Here is a 12,245-nt window from a genome sequence, read left to right on the forward strand (position 1 = left end):
GGTGTGTAGGTACCTGCATTCCCTCCAACAAACAACTGATTTCAGCTCAGAGGGAAATATGTAACATAACCAGCTGGTTGCTCATTCAGAAGCTTGATCTCACAGGACAAGCTGTCCTAGGCAAGAAAAGGTTGCTCTGGGCTGCTTCTTCAGAGCCAATTGAACCTCTGTGTATTAACCACAAAGGAGCTGCAATAACAGAAATGTTACCATGTAGAAGAGCAGTACTGATAAGCACACAGAAACAGACGGGATTTTAATAACCTAGCAAAGGGGAATACGAGTTTCAGCTCACTCAGCAGAAGACAGGCTGCTTTCTTTCACCTTCTCTTGTGCTTTTCACTTACATTTTTCTGGGGGCAATTACCTGCCATGTATTTTCACATTTCAGTCCTACCTTATCACTGTCCACTGTGTTCTGTGATGTCCTGGAGGCAATGGAAATGGTGTCAGGTTGACTGCTGCCATCCCCTTGGCTGTCTGCATCATCTATTCCATCTCTGCAAGAAATGGAATAGGGAATCAATGACATTCCTTAACACACCACCAGGGTGAGCACAATGTTACAGGTGGAGTTGAGAAGTGCCAAGTCAGCAGGACAGAGCTGGCTTTGTGCTAAAATTACCCCACTGAGGCAGCCCATGATGCTATAGAGCTCTTGAATTTAGAATGACATCACCCTCAGCCATGGGGTTTGGATTTGCACATAATCACAACATTTGTTTAAATTTCTTCAGGAATTTAATACTAAGCCATAAAGATGTTATCCAAACATAGATAAAGACAGTACAGAGCTCTATATATTTACCTCTCTGAGGCTGCTAACATAGTGTATTTTCTTCCCTTTGGCTGTAGAGATAAACTTCTCATAAATGTTTATTGGTCTTTCAAAGTAAATATTTAAATAATACAAAATACATATTTAGGGACAAGTTTAAAAAATCAGTGTCCTCATTCTGTACTAGAAAACTTTTGTATTGGTGCATGTTCTTAGACGAAATGTCTGGATCTCTGCTTTGCTACAGGTCTCCTGGGTGACCTTGGTTATTTATGCTTTGGATGTCCCTACAACACAGCCTGAAGTAAGAGAGGGATAAAATTTGACGAGTAAGTGAAGATGCTCAAATTACAGATGGCTTTTAGGAATGCCACAACAGAAAAAGAACAATTCGTTATCTATAATTTCTATTTAATCCAGGATTGAAACCAGTTGACAAAAAAATTCTAATATTATTTAACAGGCTGAAACAAGTTTGTATTTGATGATAAAATGCAGATTCTTCGCTACATATTCTTCAATCTATTGTCAGGATCAACTATGATTTCCATTGTCAAACACTTAAACACGCCAAACAAGGAAAAAAATGTCTGGTTTTACTCAAATGTGAAGAAGTAAAATCTACTTTAGGAAAGAACCATAACCTTGGACTTTGAAGAATTTTTACTGTTTCTCTTTATACTTCGGAGTATAAAATAAAAGATCTTTGTACATATATCATAAAAAAAGCTTTCTAGCTACTTTTGCCAAGACAACATATAAGAAGCCAAGATGATGAAAACTGCTTTGACTACAGTAAAAACCAGTAAAAAGTCCACAGACACTACACTGCTGTGGGTTGAGAAAACACTAGTGATTTCAGGTTGTGACTGAAGTTACCTCCTACTGTTGTTCCGCTGCTTTGCTGGTGTCTTGGGGAGCTGAATTGGCTCTTTCAGAGCTCCTTTCAGATGAATGATCCTTTCTTGAATAACTTCCCGGATATTTTTGATCCATTCCTGTTTTGTTTCAATACTGGATGCCTAAAGTTTCACAGGGCAGAAAGACAGAGACTCTATCATGTTCTCACCTCCTGTGTAGAGGACTTGTGGCTGGCTGATGAATGCCACGATTAACAGTTTGTCCTCTCTGCTGCACTGTTGCAGCTGCTGGAGTACCTGGTAACCCCAGGGGAACTGAGAGCATTTTGACCAGACCTACTTGGCAAGCAACAGCAAAGCAGCTAAGCTCTGGATAAATACATTTAATGCTAGCAACACAGCATGCTCAGTAGAGGGGAAACAGGTTATCAGTGCACAGCTGGGATTTCCTTAGACAAAACAACTATAACTTGAATTCTTCAGCTGAGACTCACTTGACAGAACAGGCTGTCACCTCTGGAGGTCTGTGGAAGAGGTTGATTGTTGATAAGTCCAGTGGCAAAGGACTAAGAGAATTACACCTCCCAGCCAAACACCCTGAGACCTGCCCTGTGTCAGCATGCCCAGGCTGCAAGAGGAGATGCAGTTCCAGCAGGGCTGCACAACTGTCCCAATTCCTACTGAAGCCTTAGAGCTCAGCTGCTCCTGATGCAGGCATGACCCCACTGGCAGACACGGAAGCCATGTGAATGCGAGGAGGCAAGAAACCGACCTTTCATTCAGGAACCCAAGGGCTGAACCAGAAGTGCTAAAGACAAAGAAAACAAAAAGAAAATACTTACTTTGAGCACTGTTTTATTGTCTGAGGATGGTGTTCGTCCAGACCACAAAGCAAATTTGCAGGGATCTCCTTCAACATGCTCAGTCACTCCCAGTTCTGAGGTCTAGTGTAGAGGAGAGATGATGAAAGATTTCATGTATATGAAGCCTCATGAGTCCAGAAAACTTTGGACTTGTAGGAAGAAGTGGGGAGGCTGGGATGGATAGGGGAACAGGATCTTATCTCTGTGTGCTACACAGATAAAAGAAACAGAAAGCCTCTGGGGTGGCAGGGAAGTGAACGGCTGGAGCGATCCTGCTCGCATTTCCCCCCACCCTCACAATCTTAAATCTCTCCAGACTCACTGCAGGCTGACTTCCAGGTGAGTCCTGCAGGACTCGGGGCCAGCCTTTCCAGGGGCAAGAGTATCCCCAACCCAGCAGGGGGACACATGAGCTTCCTAAACTCCACTTCTACCTACAAAAAACACAACACCCAGAATATTTTCTTTGCAGCCACACCTACCAGTAACTTGTTCTTGTAAACGTATTTTGTGTGTCCTGAAGAATCTTTGATCTCTTTGCTAAACACCAAAGAGATTTCAAAGAGAAACAAATGCCTCTCACGGCCTTTCCGAATGAGAGACTTGGGATCCCACACTTGGAAGGAATCCTGAAGAATCAGCTCTCCCTGGACGTCCAGGTTCTCATCAAACCCTAAAAGCACAAAATACAATCACTTGTATTTATTCTTGGGATGAGCAATTTACAGAAAAACCAGAGCAGTAAGGACTTGAAATAAAGGAGTCTTTCTCTTTTTTTTATTCCTTCATATTCTGAAAGGACAATAATGGGTATCCATTGCCTCAGTGAAAATACTTTCCTTTTTTTCCTATTGCAATGATGTAATTACTTCACCAGGCGCAAATACCTCATATGTGCTAAATAAGGCTACTGCTGAAGTGTAGTAAAAATTGCTCAAAAATTAACATTATGAAGGTTTTGCTGGTGGTTTCTGCACACAGAACTGCATTGCAAGAAATCCTATGCACTTCATTATTCAGTTTGCCCTCCTGCAATTTTAATCACCTGGGCTTATTGTGCTGCCTGGCTACCGGCACCAGTTCCTTTTTTCACTTGTTTTAGTACTCTGCTTGTTCCTTGGTTTTCCTCAAGCCAGGCTGGAAATTATTTTCCTAAGCCAAGAAAATGTGTGAGACACAATAAAGCATCTCAGTCCAGCATAAAATTTTTACATTTTAGAAATACTCCACACAATAATAAGCCAATAAAAGACTTCACTTTGTGCCAATCAAACTTTTTTTTCCTGTAGTTTTAAAGTATTTTTTTAAATACTTCTTTTTAAATCTTTGGCATAATTATACTAACATTTTGAAACACAAGCTGTTTTGACTCAGAAAATCAGAACTTTTGAAATGCTGAAACAGTATTTAGAAATGTTTTCATCCAGTAATTGTTACAGCTGCCAGCAGCTAAACTGTACTGTTTCAGGAGGGGATTTTTTCGTTTAATGGAGAAGGAATGTTTTAGCTAAATATATATACATACATTGCATATGCATATTCATACACACACACACATATGTATATTTATACAAACACAGAAGATATAGATAAATAACCATCCCCCCGCAAAACTTCCTAGCCAGCTTTATTCTTTCAAGACTTTTGGTGAAATACCAGGAAAGAGCCAGGAGGTACCTAAAAATTATGATGAAACAACAGTATTGCTACAGTCAACCTCTGCTAAATTTCATCACAAGTTACAAACAATCTCTCAGCAGGTCCCTCCCCTGCCCTGGCCCTTGCCCACCTTCCAGCATGCTGACGTGCATTGCATCGTTGGCCTTCTTTGGGACACTGAGCATCACTTCCAGACCATCCTTCAGCTCCCCTTTGCCCTCCTCACAGCAGGTCAGCAGTTCCTAAGAAGCAAGGCAGACACCCATAAACAAACTCTGATGAAGGTGGTGCCTTCACACCCAACTGTGCTACTAGGTATGTGCAGCTGCTTCAAGACAGGAGAAAGCTGAACTGCAGCAAACCCCACTGTGGGTGCTCACAAATAGTGGGGGTCAAATGGGAACAACTATAACACAAAACCAAACAAGGTGCCCTCAATGGAGACTGTGCACTTGGAAGCTTTCTGGGGACTTATGCTTACGGGTCATGAAGCAGCTCCCTTAAGCATAAGGTGACTCATTACACCTGTGAAGTGCTCTGCACGAGCTGATCTGTGCAGCTCACTGAGCTACCTTCAGTAGGAGTTGGTATTTTGTGATCCTCTGGACAGGCTTGATTAAATAAGAAGAGATGGAGTTGGCCAGCCCATGCCTTTGCTGGATTTCCTAGAAGGGATAAAAACAGCAGTCAGTCATGGAAAACTATTAACCCTCTGCCAGACAGAACCACCCATAACTAATTTTAGCTCTGGATCCCTGCATTTCTATGTTTAGTCTTTTAACTCTCTTTAAGCTTGCATGCAAGTAAGTGTGGTTTCAGAGAGCCTAGCAATAAACTTCAGAGTCCCCCTAAGGCCACTTAAACTGCAGGGTCCCTCTGCAAGTCAAGCTAAAGCTCTCCTGAGTAAACGGGCCTTGATTTAAGTATGACTTACCTGTCATGTCATTTGGTTTCCCCTAGCTATGAAGGCTGAAAGCAGAATCTTAACATTCAATTAAACTGAAGTGACATTAAATTAAATTGCATGAGTAGGGTGTAATTTAGCTGTCTAAACATAGGCATCGAGTCCCATTTGAGAGCCCTGGGGTAGCTGAAATATCCACATGGGAATAACAGGTCTGACACAGTGCTGACAGACCTGCTCTGCTCTGAGGTGGCACCTGGGAGCCAGGAGAGATACCCTTTATGATACCTGTTACAGCACTGAACACTTCTGTTTCGTCACCTGAACCTCACCCAAAATGTCTGGGCTGATCAGTGTGATGTGCTCATGAATTTCTGGAGACATCACAGAGAGGCACCTGCTGAGGGCTACAAAGGACCCAGCTGCCTCCTCCCAGCTGTTCTGGGGGGAGTTAGGAGCTCCTGGAAATCCTACAGGACCCTAATGGACATATTTAGCATCTAAAAGATTCCAAACTCATGCCCTACAGGGGCAGATTCCCTGCTGAAATAGAACAGATTGGAAACCCTTCTCTGGAAACCCAGGGTCTCTGCCAGGCCCTGGGCATGCCTTGCCTTGCTCCTGGCCACCAGGAAATCCTTGATTCCTAAGGAAGCAAATGGAAAAGGGGAATGGGACTTTTCTCCAGCTACTGGAGTGTAAATTTGAGACTGTAAAGTGAAGAAGTTAAGGAAGATGAAGGGGGAAGAGCTGCCAAGAACAGAGATTTTCTTTCTGTATACAATCTGATTTTCTGCTGAGTACTAGTGAGGTTACTGCTTCTTTTTAGCTCCAGTGTTTGTCTTAATGCTGGGATGCAAAAGCATGCACTATTCACACAATGTACCAAAAGATGTTTGGTTTGCTGGTTTGATTTTTTTACTAGACAAGTTGTTTGGGTTTTTTTTTTTTAATAGCTCTGGTGACATGAACAAGACCCAAAAGGGAAGGGGCTCTGTTTGGGGGTTAATGGAGTTCGCACGAAGCTGAGTCACAGCTGACACAGGAACTGTGCCTGCAGAGCACATGGCTGGGACTCAATTCATAACTGCAGCAGCCAGCAAGACCTCGGCCATGGCTGTGAACTTCCTGGTGCTGGCAAAGTACAGTTGTTTTTGTAGGATCCAAGTAATGGAATTAGCAGAGCATGCTCTCAGCAAGATGCCTCCCCTTTGGGCACTCCTTGATCTGCCAGGATGTTCCCTGGTCAGACTGTGCACAGACACAGACGGTTGGTGGAATGACATTCAACAAGTGCACTACTGGGAAGGGACAGTCTCCCTGCAGCTCCTCCCTCTGGTCCCTGAAGTGTCAGATAAGAAGGCAGCCTGCTGGAGTGTGTCTTGGGGGGTGTCTTGGGTTGGCTTTGTGACATTTGGAGAGGTCTGGACTCACTTAGGGCAGAGCTACAGGTGAGAGAGGTCTGTGCAGCAGAGAGCAGGCTGAGCAGACGTCTCACACATCTCTGAGGAACAGGAAGCCCAGAGGTGTCTGAGCCTTGAAGCAGCTGGCAAGTTTCAGAAGCAAGCTCGACACAGGGCTCTGTGCTCTCCACTTTGTCCTGCTTCTTGTTTAAAGCAAGCTTGGTTCACATTAAAGTGCATCACCATAGCTCACAACTTTATTTATTCCTAAGGTGGAAAAGTGTCCAAGGGCCTGGAAGAAATGAAGGCACATCACAGACAGCGTGTGCTGGCAGCTGTGCATTGCAAACCAGGTGAGCTGCAGAGCAGGAAGAACACATAGTCTTACATGCAATGACAGAATCCCAGAAAAAACCCAAAAATATTCTTTGTGTAGGGCAGCACAAGATCCTCAGAAGTCCTTGGATGGACAACATGGAGACAGGAATACTTAAACAAAATTTCACACCATAAAAATTGCTGAACTGGCCATGAAGCAATGATAACATACCCAAATTTTGTATCAAATATCCAGAGATTCACACATTTAGGTGTCATCTAGTTGTGTACAGTTGGTTGGTAGGAGAACAAACTGTATCCTGAACTGGGTACACAGACCAAAGACATGCTAAGTAGACTGGTTCAGCATTACAACTCCCATGAAACATTTAGGTTTTGTCATGCATGACACAAATGTGACGAGCAATTCCAGAAAAAATATTAGTAAGGAGAAACTAAGCCCCTCTGTTTGTGCCTCTGCTCATTTCCTGAGGGACATTGTGAGAAATTGTCCAGGAACTCTCATCCATGCAGAAACACCATGCTCTGCAATGCTACCAAAGTCAATGAGCTTTACCATGTTCCATGCTGGTCATGCAAATCAAAAGTGCCCTGTGGCTTCTTGAATACAAAACCCGATCTTTTCCAAGATTCAAAGCAAAAAAAAGTATTCCAAGTAGCAGAAGCATGTACATGGCTCAACCAAACTCTGTCCCAAAGATCGAAGCTTGCTTAAATAAAGACACTAAAATCAACATGATTACCTCAGTAATATGCTGATTCTACCAATTGAAGTTGACAGCTAACATATGTTGGTAATCAAAAATATACCTTGCTAGCCTGAAGTATATGGTATTACAAATACTAAAATTTGCTAAACATGGCAGGCATCATTTATCTTTGAAACTACCGAATAAAGAACACAGTTTTAAGTAATGATGAACAAGACAGACACAAAAACTGAAAGAGTGAAATTAGTAAGTCTACTGCAGTTAAGTCAGAATAAGCACACTATTTTCATTCCCTGTGCAATTTCCAGCTAACATAACCATACCAACACCTTCTGAATTTTACAAACAAAGCACCATCTGTAGGGAAGGAAGATGGTAATCTTTATGCTTTATTAGACTAATGCTGCAAGATGAACTAGGCATGTTTCATAGTTGAGAGTTTGTGCATTGTTTTCCACCTGTCTCAACTGGTTCAATAAAATAAATTGCTTTTCTCTACAGACATTGCTTCACTTACATCCTAAGAACATCCCAGCTCTAAGCATGGCTCGTAATTCTCTTCAAATTTTTCAAATGAGCTATGTCACCTATCTTTGCTCCTTCTCCTAATTAGTCAACCCTTACAACGAGCCCTGTAGCTGCAAGTTTTCCATGGACTTGAAGGGTTCAAACAAATTACTGGGACTGCTTGCTTTCATCTCAAAGGTGGCTTTCTATGAAAGCTTATGAAATTTGAGGAACACTTGCGATTTTCAAGCAGGCTTCTTACTACAGGGTGTTATTCTAGATAATTCACTCTCATCATCAGGGTGTTTTGGGAAATTCCAGGTTCTGCCTGGAAGAAAAGAACCAACTATTTTCTCTCTATTCCTTGTGCCAGGCTGTCCTGTCCCACTACTGAACCACTGTCACTCCAAGAACAAGGTAAGGAGGATCTACAGGTACTTTGCATTACCTTAGTCCCTCACGTTGAGTGCCTCCTTGAGGCTTTTTGGGGGGACAGACAGCTTTCTCTTTTTGCACAGGCATCACTGGGGTGGCCCAGCACCCATGGAAGGCAAACACCTGCCCCTGGCAAAACAGCAGATGCTGACACATGAATATGCACTACGAAGCAATATCAGGCAGCTTTCCAGCCCATACAGAGAGCTGGAGTGGAAAAGCTGAGCAGAGGAAACGCTTTTAACTTGTGCAAACAGCACTGACAGACACCTAAGGCGGCTCCGAGCCTCTACGAGTCGCAGACCAGCACAACCCATTCAACAGGCTCAAGCGCCATCTCCTGGAAAACCCCCTTCAGTTCCATTCGACTGCTAGACCATTCGGTAGTTGGGCAAAACGTGTTCATCACTTTTCCTGTGGCTCATGGGAGACCTTTTGGTGTCGAGTGAGACTGAAATGCTACAACCATTGGCACATACAAACCCCAGAGGAGCTGCTGTAGGTCAGCTGCCAACTCCATCACAGCGTGGATCCTGCTGATCCTGTTACATTTTTGAACAGTTTCAATGCTTTTGAAGAGAGGTCCTTGCACCTTTTTTTTTTTTTTTTTTCAGAAAGGCAACTAGTTAAAGCTATACGGCAGTAGACAAGCATGGCAAAATGGATGAGGAAATAAGAGGAAGAACTTAGTTCCAATGTACTCAAAAACTTTAAAGATTTTTCTCAGCCTACAAAATTGGAATTGGAGCCTAAAAACATTTATCACTGGGTGTAGAGCTTGTATGGGAAATACATACATTGTCTAATTGGAGTCAATGGAGTTCCTTATTAGCACAATGAAGTAAATGGGGAATAGGTTGGGTAGAATTGGCAGAACAGGAGGACAAGATCTCATTTTAGATTTAGGGATTTCAGGTCACAAAATACAATGGAATCTGAGGTTTTCAGTTTACCACTAAACCCAGAAACAGAGATGACATCTAAACCAGGTCTTTAGGAAGGATTTGGTAGGAAAAACACCCAAAGGTTCCCATAAGAATGTGTGTCTGCCTGCCTCAGCACACTGATGATCACACACCACACCACAGCCTATCAGTTCTCACAGCATGTGATATTTGCAGTGGAATGAAAAACCCAAATGCCGAGGCACAGAAAGGAACCCACTCCTCAAGTGTGAAAAAGAGGTGGTTTAGCTGCACCAGGTGTGTAGCAGGAAAACAGCAACGGCTGCTTACATCAAAGAAAGTCCCTGCATGTTCCAGGATGAGCTGGCTGGAGTCAGGCTTGTTTTTGCAGTAGGTGACATACATCTGAAATTTATCTGCCTGTGAAAACAAACATCAAAGGAAAAGCAAGATAAGCTATTTCTCTGCTCCCACAGGTTTTTATTAAGGCACACCAGGATAAATACAGGTGACAACTCTCTCCCACACACCCACCACCACCCCCCTGCCCTCACACCCTGCCACCAAGAAACACAGGAACTGTAAATTAAGAACAGAAGACTTTAAGGTTCATACCTTACCTGAGTAGTTCTGAGGGCTGTGGGAGGCTTTCTTTAACAAGTATCACAGAGGGAAGGCCTAAAACTTTAATATAGCTGTAAAATAATTTCTAAGAGCTCTAATGGTGTTACAAAAGAGTTTGAAGGTCTCAAAACTCAGTCATGAAGTGTTGACTATCACCTACTTGCAGATAAAATCAGTCTAGAAACTGGGCAAGTGTTTAAATCTAGTTTAAACTGGCTCAAGCCATTTATTACTTGAAATTTGTGACACTTGGCCCAGACTTGCCTTCCCTACCTTGGTTCAAACTTCAATGGCTCAATTTTTATGTTGTGCTAGGAGTGTTTTGCATTTTATTTCCTAATTTGTTTACTTCCAAGCAGAAATTAAAAGCATCTGTGCACTCCCACCTCTTATTACCGTACTCTGGTCTCAAGAAGAGGGAGGCAAATAAAAGAGGAGGATATTTTCCTTTTATTGCTATTGCATTTTTTATTCCAGGTATCGAAAGAGTAGGATCCTGCAACTGGGCAGGCAGCTTTGTAGGTATGCCTGTAACCATACACACAGCTCTGGACAGGTACCTTTGCTGAGATGATGCTGTAGTATCTTAAAAGAACCATGAAGATCTTGCACAGAATGATACATAAATGCATTCACCTTTCCTATACAGGTAACCTGTTCTTTGTAAACAAAATTTCTGCATCCATTTCATCAAGACCTGTGACGTGTTTTTAAATTAAAAGCCCATCTGAAATCATCTAAACATGCTAATTTTTTGGATAAGTGAAAATACTCCATAATTACTCTTAAAATTCTAATTCCTAGCTTTGATATATGAATAAAATCATCAGACAAAACACAAAGATGGCTGACTTGACTGGTAAATACTTTGAAAAGGGAACAGCTTTCATACTGATAAATTACTGTAGCCAATTCCCAGAGCCTCCTACGCTCAGGAAGACTCTTCACATCAAGATTTCAAAGTCCTGTTGGAAATTATCCTGGCATTGCATAATGGAATGAGAGAGCACGGTGGCTCAGAAATTTGACACTAATTTCTGGAGGAAAAAAGTCAATAAAATATGTTCTTCATACCTTTGTGGAGTTCTCATGGCATGACTAAAATTCCTTAGGGAAGGTATATTAAGAGTTTAAATGTCTCCCCTCCCAGGTCCTTTCACAGGGAAATGAATGTCACCCCTAAAAACAGGTTTGGTTGATGAAGTTCTGCTAAACAGAAACCAGCAGAGGTAAAATAAAAGCTGTGCTGGTCAGTGCAGGACAAGGAGAGGGGCTCTGGAAAGCCTTCACACTACTGCTGAGAAGGGTGGAACCTTCCATGCTGGGGCAGGTGAAGGACAAAGCAGTTGTAGCTCCAGACTAGCTCCTAATCTCATTTATCACTGGGGACATAACCCTTGCACCTATTCCCAGCTTGTTCCCGTCTGTGTTGGAGGAATTAATCTGAATAAATAATGAGAAGCAGCAGCCTCATTACCCAGGTGACGAAGCAGTGGCCCACATCCTCAGGCAGTTGTTCATATTTCTCCAGCTCTTTTAGAAAAATGCTGAAAAAAGAAGACACCAATGTAATTATTTACAGTCACATACCAGGAGATGCAGGATAACCAATGAGTTAATCAGTGCTAATGATCAATACTTGTATCTTGATTATGAAGCTACTCAAGTGCCCAGCCAGTGGAAAAAGTGTCTCTTGCCAAGGTGTGCTTTGTTTTTTGAGTACAGTCATGCCTGACTCCACTAGAAAGGAAATAGAGGCAATCCCTAGTAGGGAGTCAGCATGTTCAGGACTGTTCTATTTGAACACAGATCTTCAAAGAGTTGCTGTGTAATGGTTCAGAGGAAGAGCAAAAAGGGAAGCCCAGAGCTGCCAGATTTCAACACCCGACTCAGCACAAAGGACAGCAACTTAAACAAGCTCAGCATTTAATATATAAGTAGTAAACTTCCAAAATACAGATTATTTTAATCAACTCTCTCTCAACAGCTTGTACCACAAGGGACACTTGTTTGCAGACAGAGCCCTGCACAACACCTGGGTGAAAAGAGGGATGTGAAACAGTTTCTTCAGCTGTTCCTCCTAGGACATGTTTCCTGGACCCTTCACCAGCTTTGCTGCCCTTCTTTGGACACAGATTCTGAATCAGGCTGGAGGATGACTTAACATCACCAGCCAAAGGAGCAGGCTGTGGAGGGGACAGGGGAAATTTATTTTAGTATTGCTAGAAAGAAGTTTTAGAGGAAAAAGGATTATGCAG

General features: G+C 42.5%; 1 protein-coding gene across 12 annotated transcripts in view; it reads right to left on the reverse strand.

Annotated features, from left to right (window-relative positions):
* KALRN (kalirin RhoGEF kinase) overlaps nucleotides 1–12,245 on the reverse strand; it is a 484,636-nt gene that overhangs the window by 131,674 nt on the left and 340,717 nt on the right. For all 12 annotated transcript variants that reach the window (XM_039555510.1, XM_039555513.1, XM_039555508.1 and 9 more), the window contains 8 exons: nucleotides 11,465–11,534; nucleotides 9,694–9,783; nucleotides 4,733–4,825; nucleotides 4,291–4,402; nucleotides 2,984–3,174; nucleotides 2,481–2,582; nucleotides 1,658–1,800; nucleotides 398–500 (listed from right to left, as the gene is read on the reverse strand). In XM_039555510.1, the coding sequence (XP_039411444.1) occupies nucleotides 398–500; nucleotides 1,658–1,800; nucleotides 2,481–2,582; nucleotides 2,984–3,174; nucleotides 4,291–4,402; nucleotides 4,733–4,825; nucleotides 9,694–9,783; nucleotides 11,465–11,534 (904 nt within the window). The remainder of the gene's footprint in view (nucleotides 1–397; nucleotides 501–1,657; nucleotides 1,801–2,480; nucleotides 2,583–2,983; nucleotides 3,175–4,290; nucleotides 4,403–4,732; nucleotides 4,826–9,693; nucleotides 9,784–11,464; nucleotides 11,535–12,245) is intronic.

The sequence above is a fragment of the Corvus cornix genome, chromosome 7 (assembly GCF_000738735.6).
Source record: "Corvus cornix cornix isolate S_Up_H32 chromosome 7, ASM73873v5, whole genome shotgun sequence".
NCBI lineage: Eukaryota > Metazoa > Chordata > Aves > Passeriformes > Corvidae > Corvus > Corvus cornix.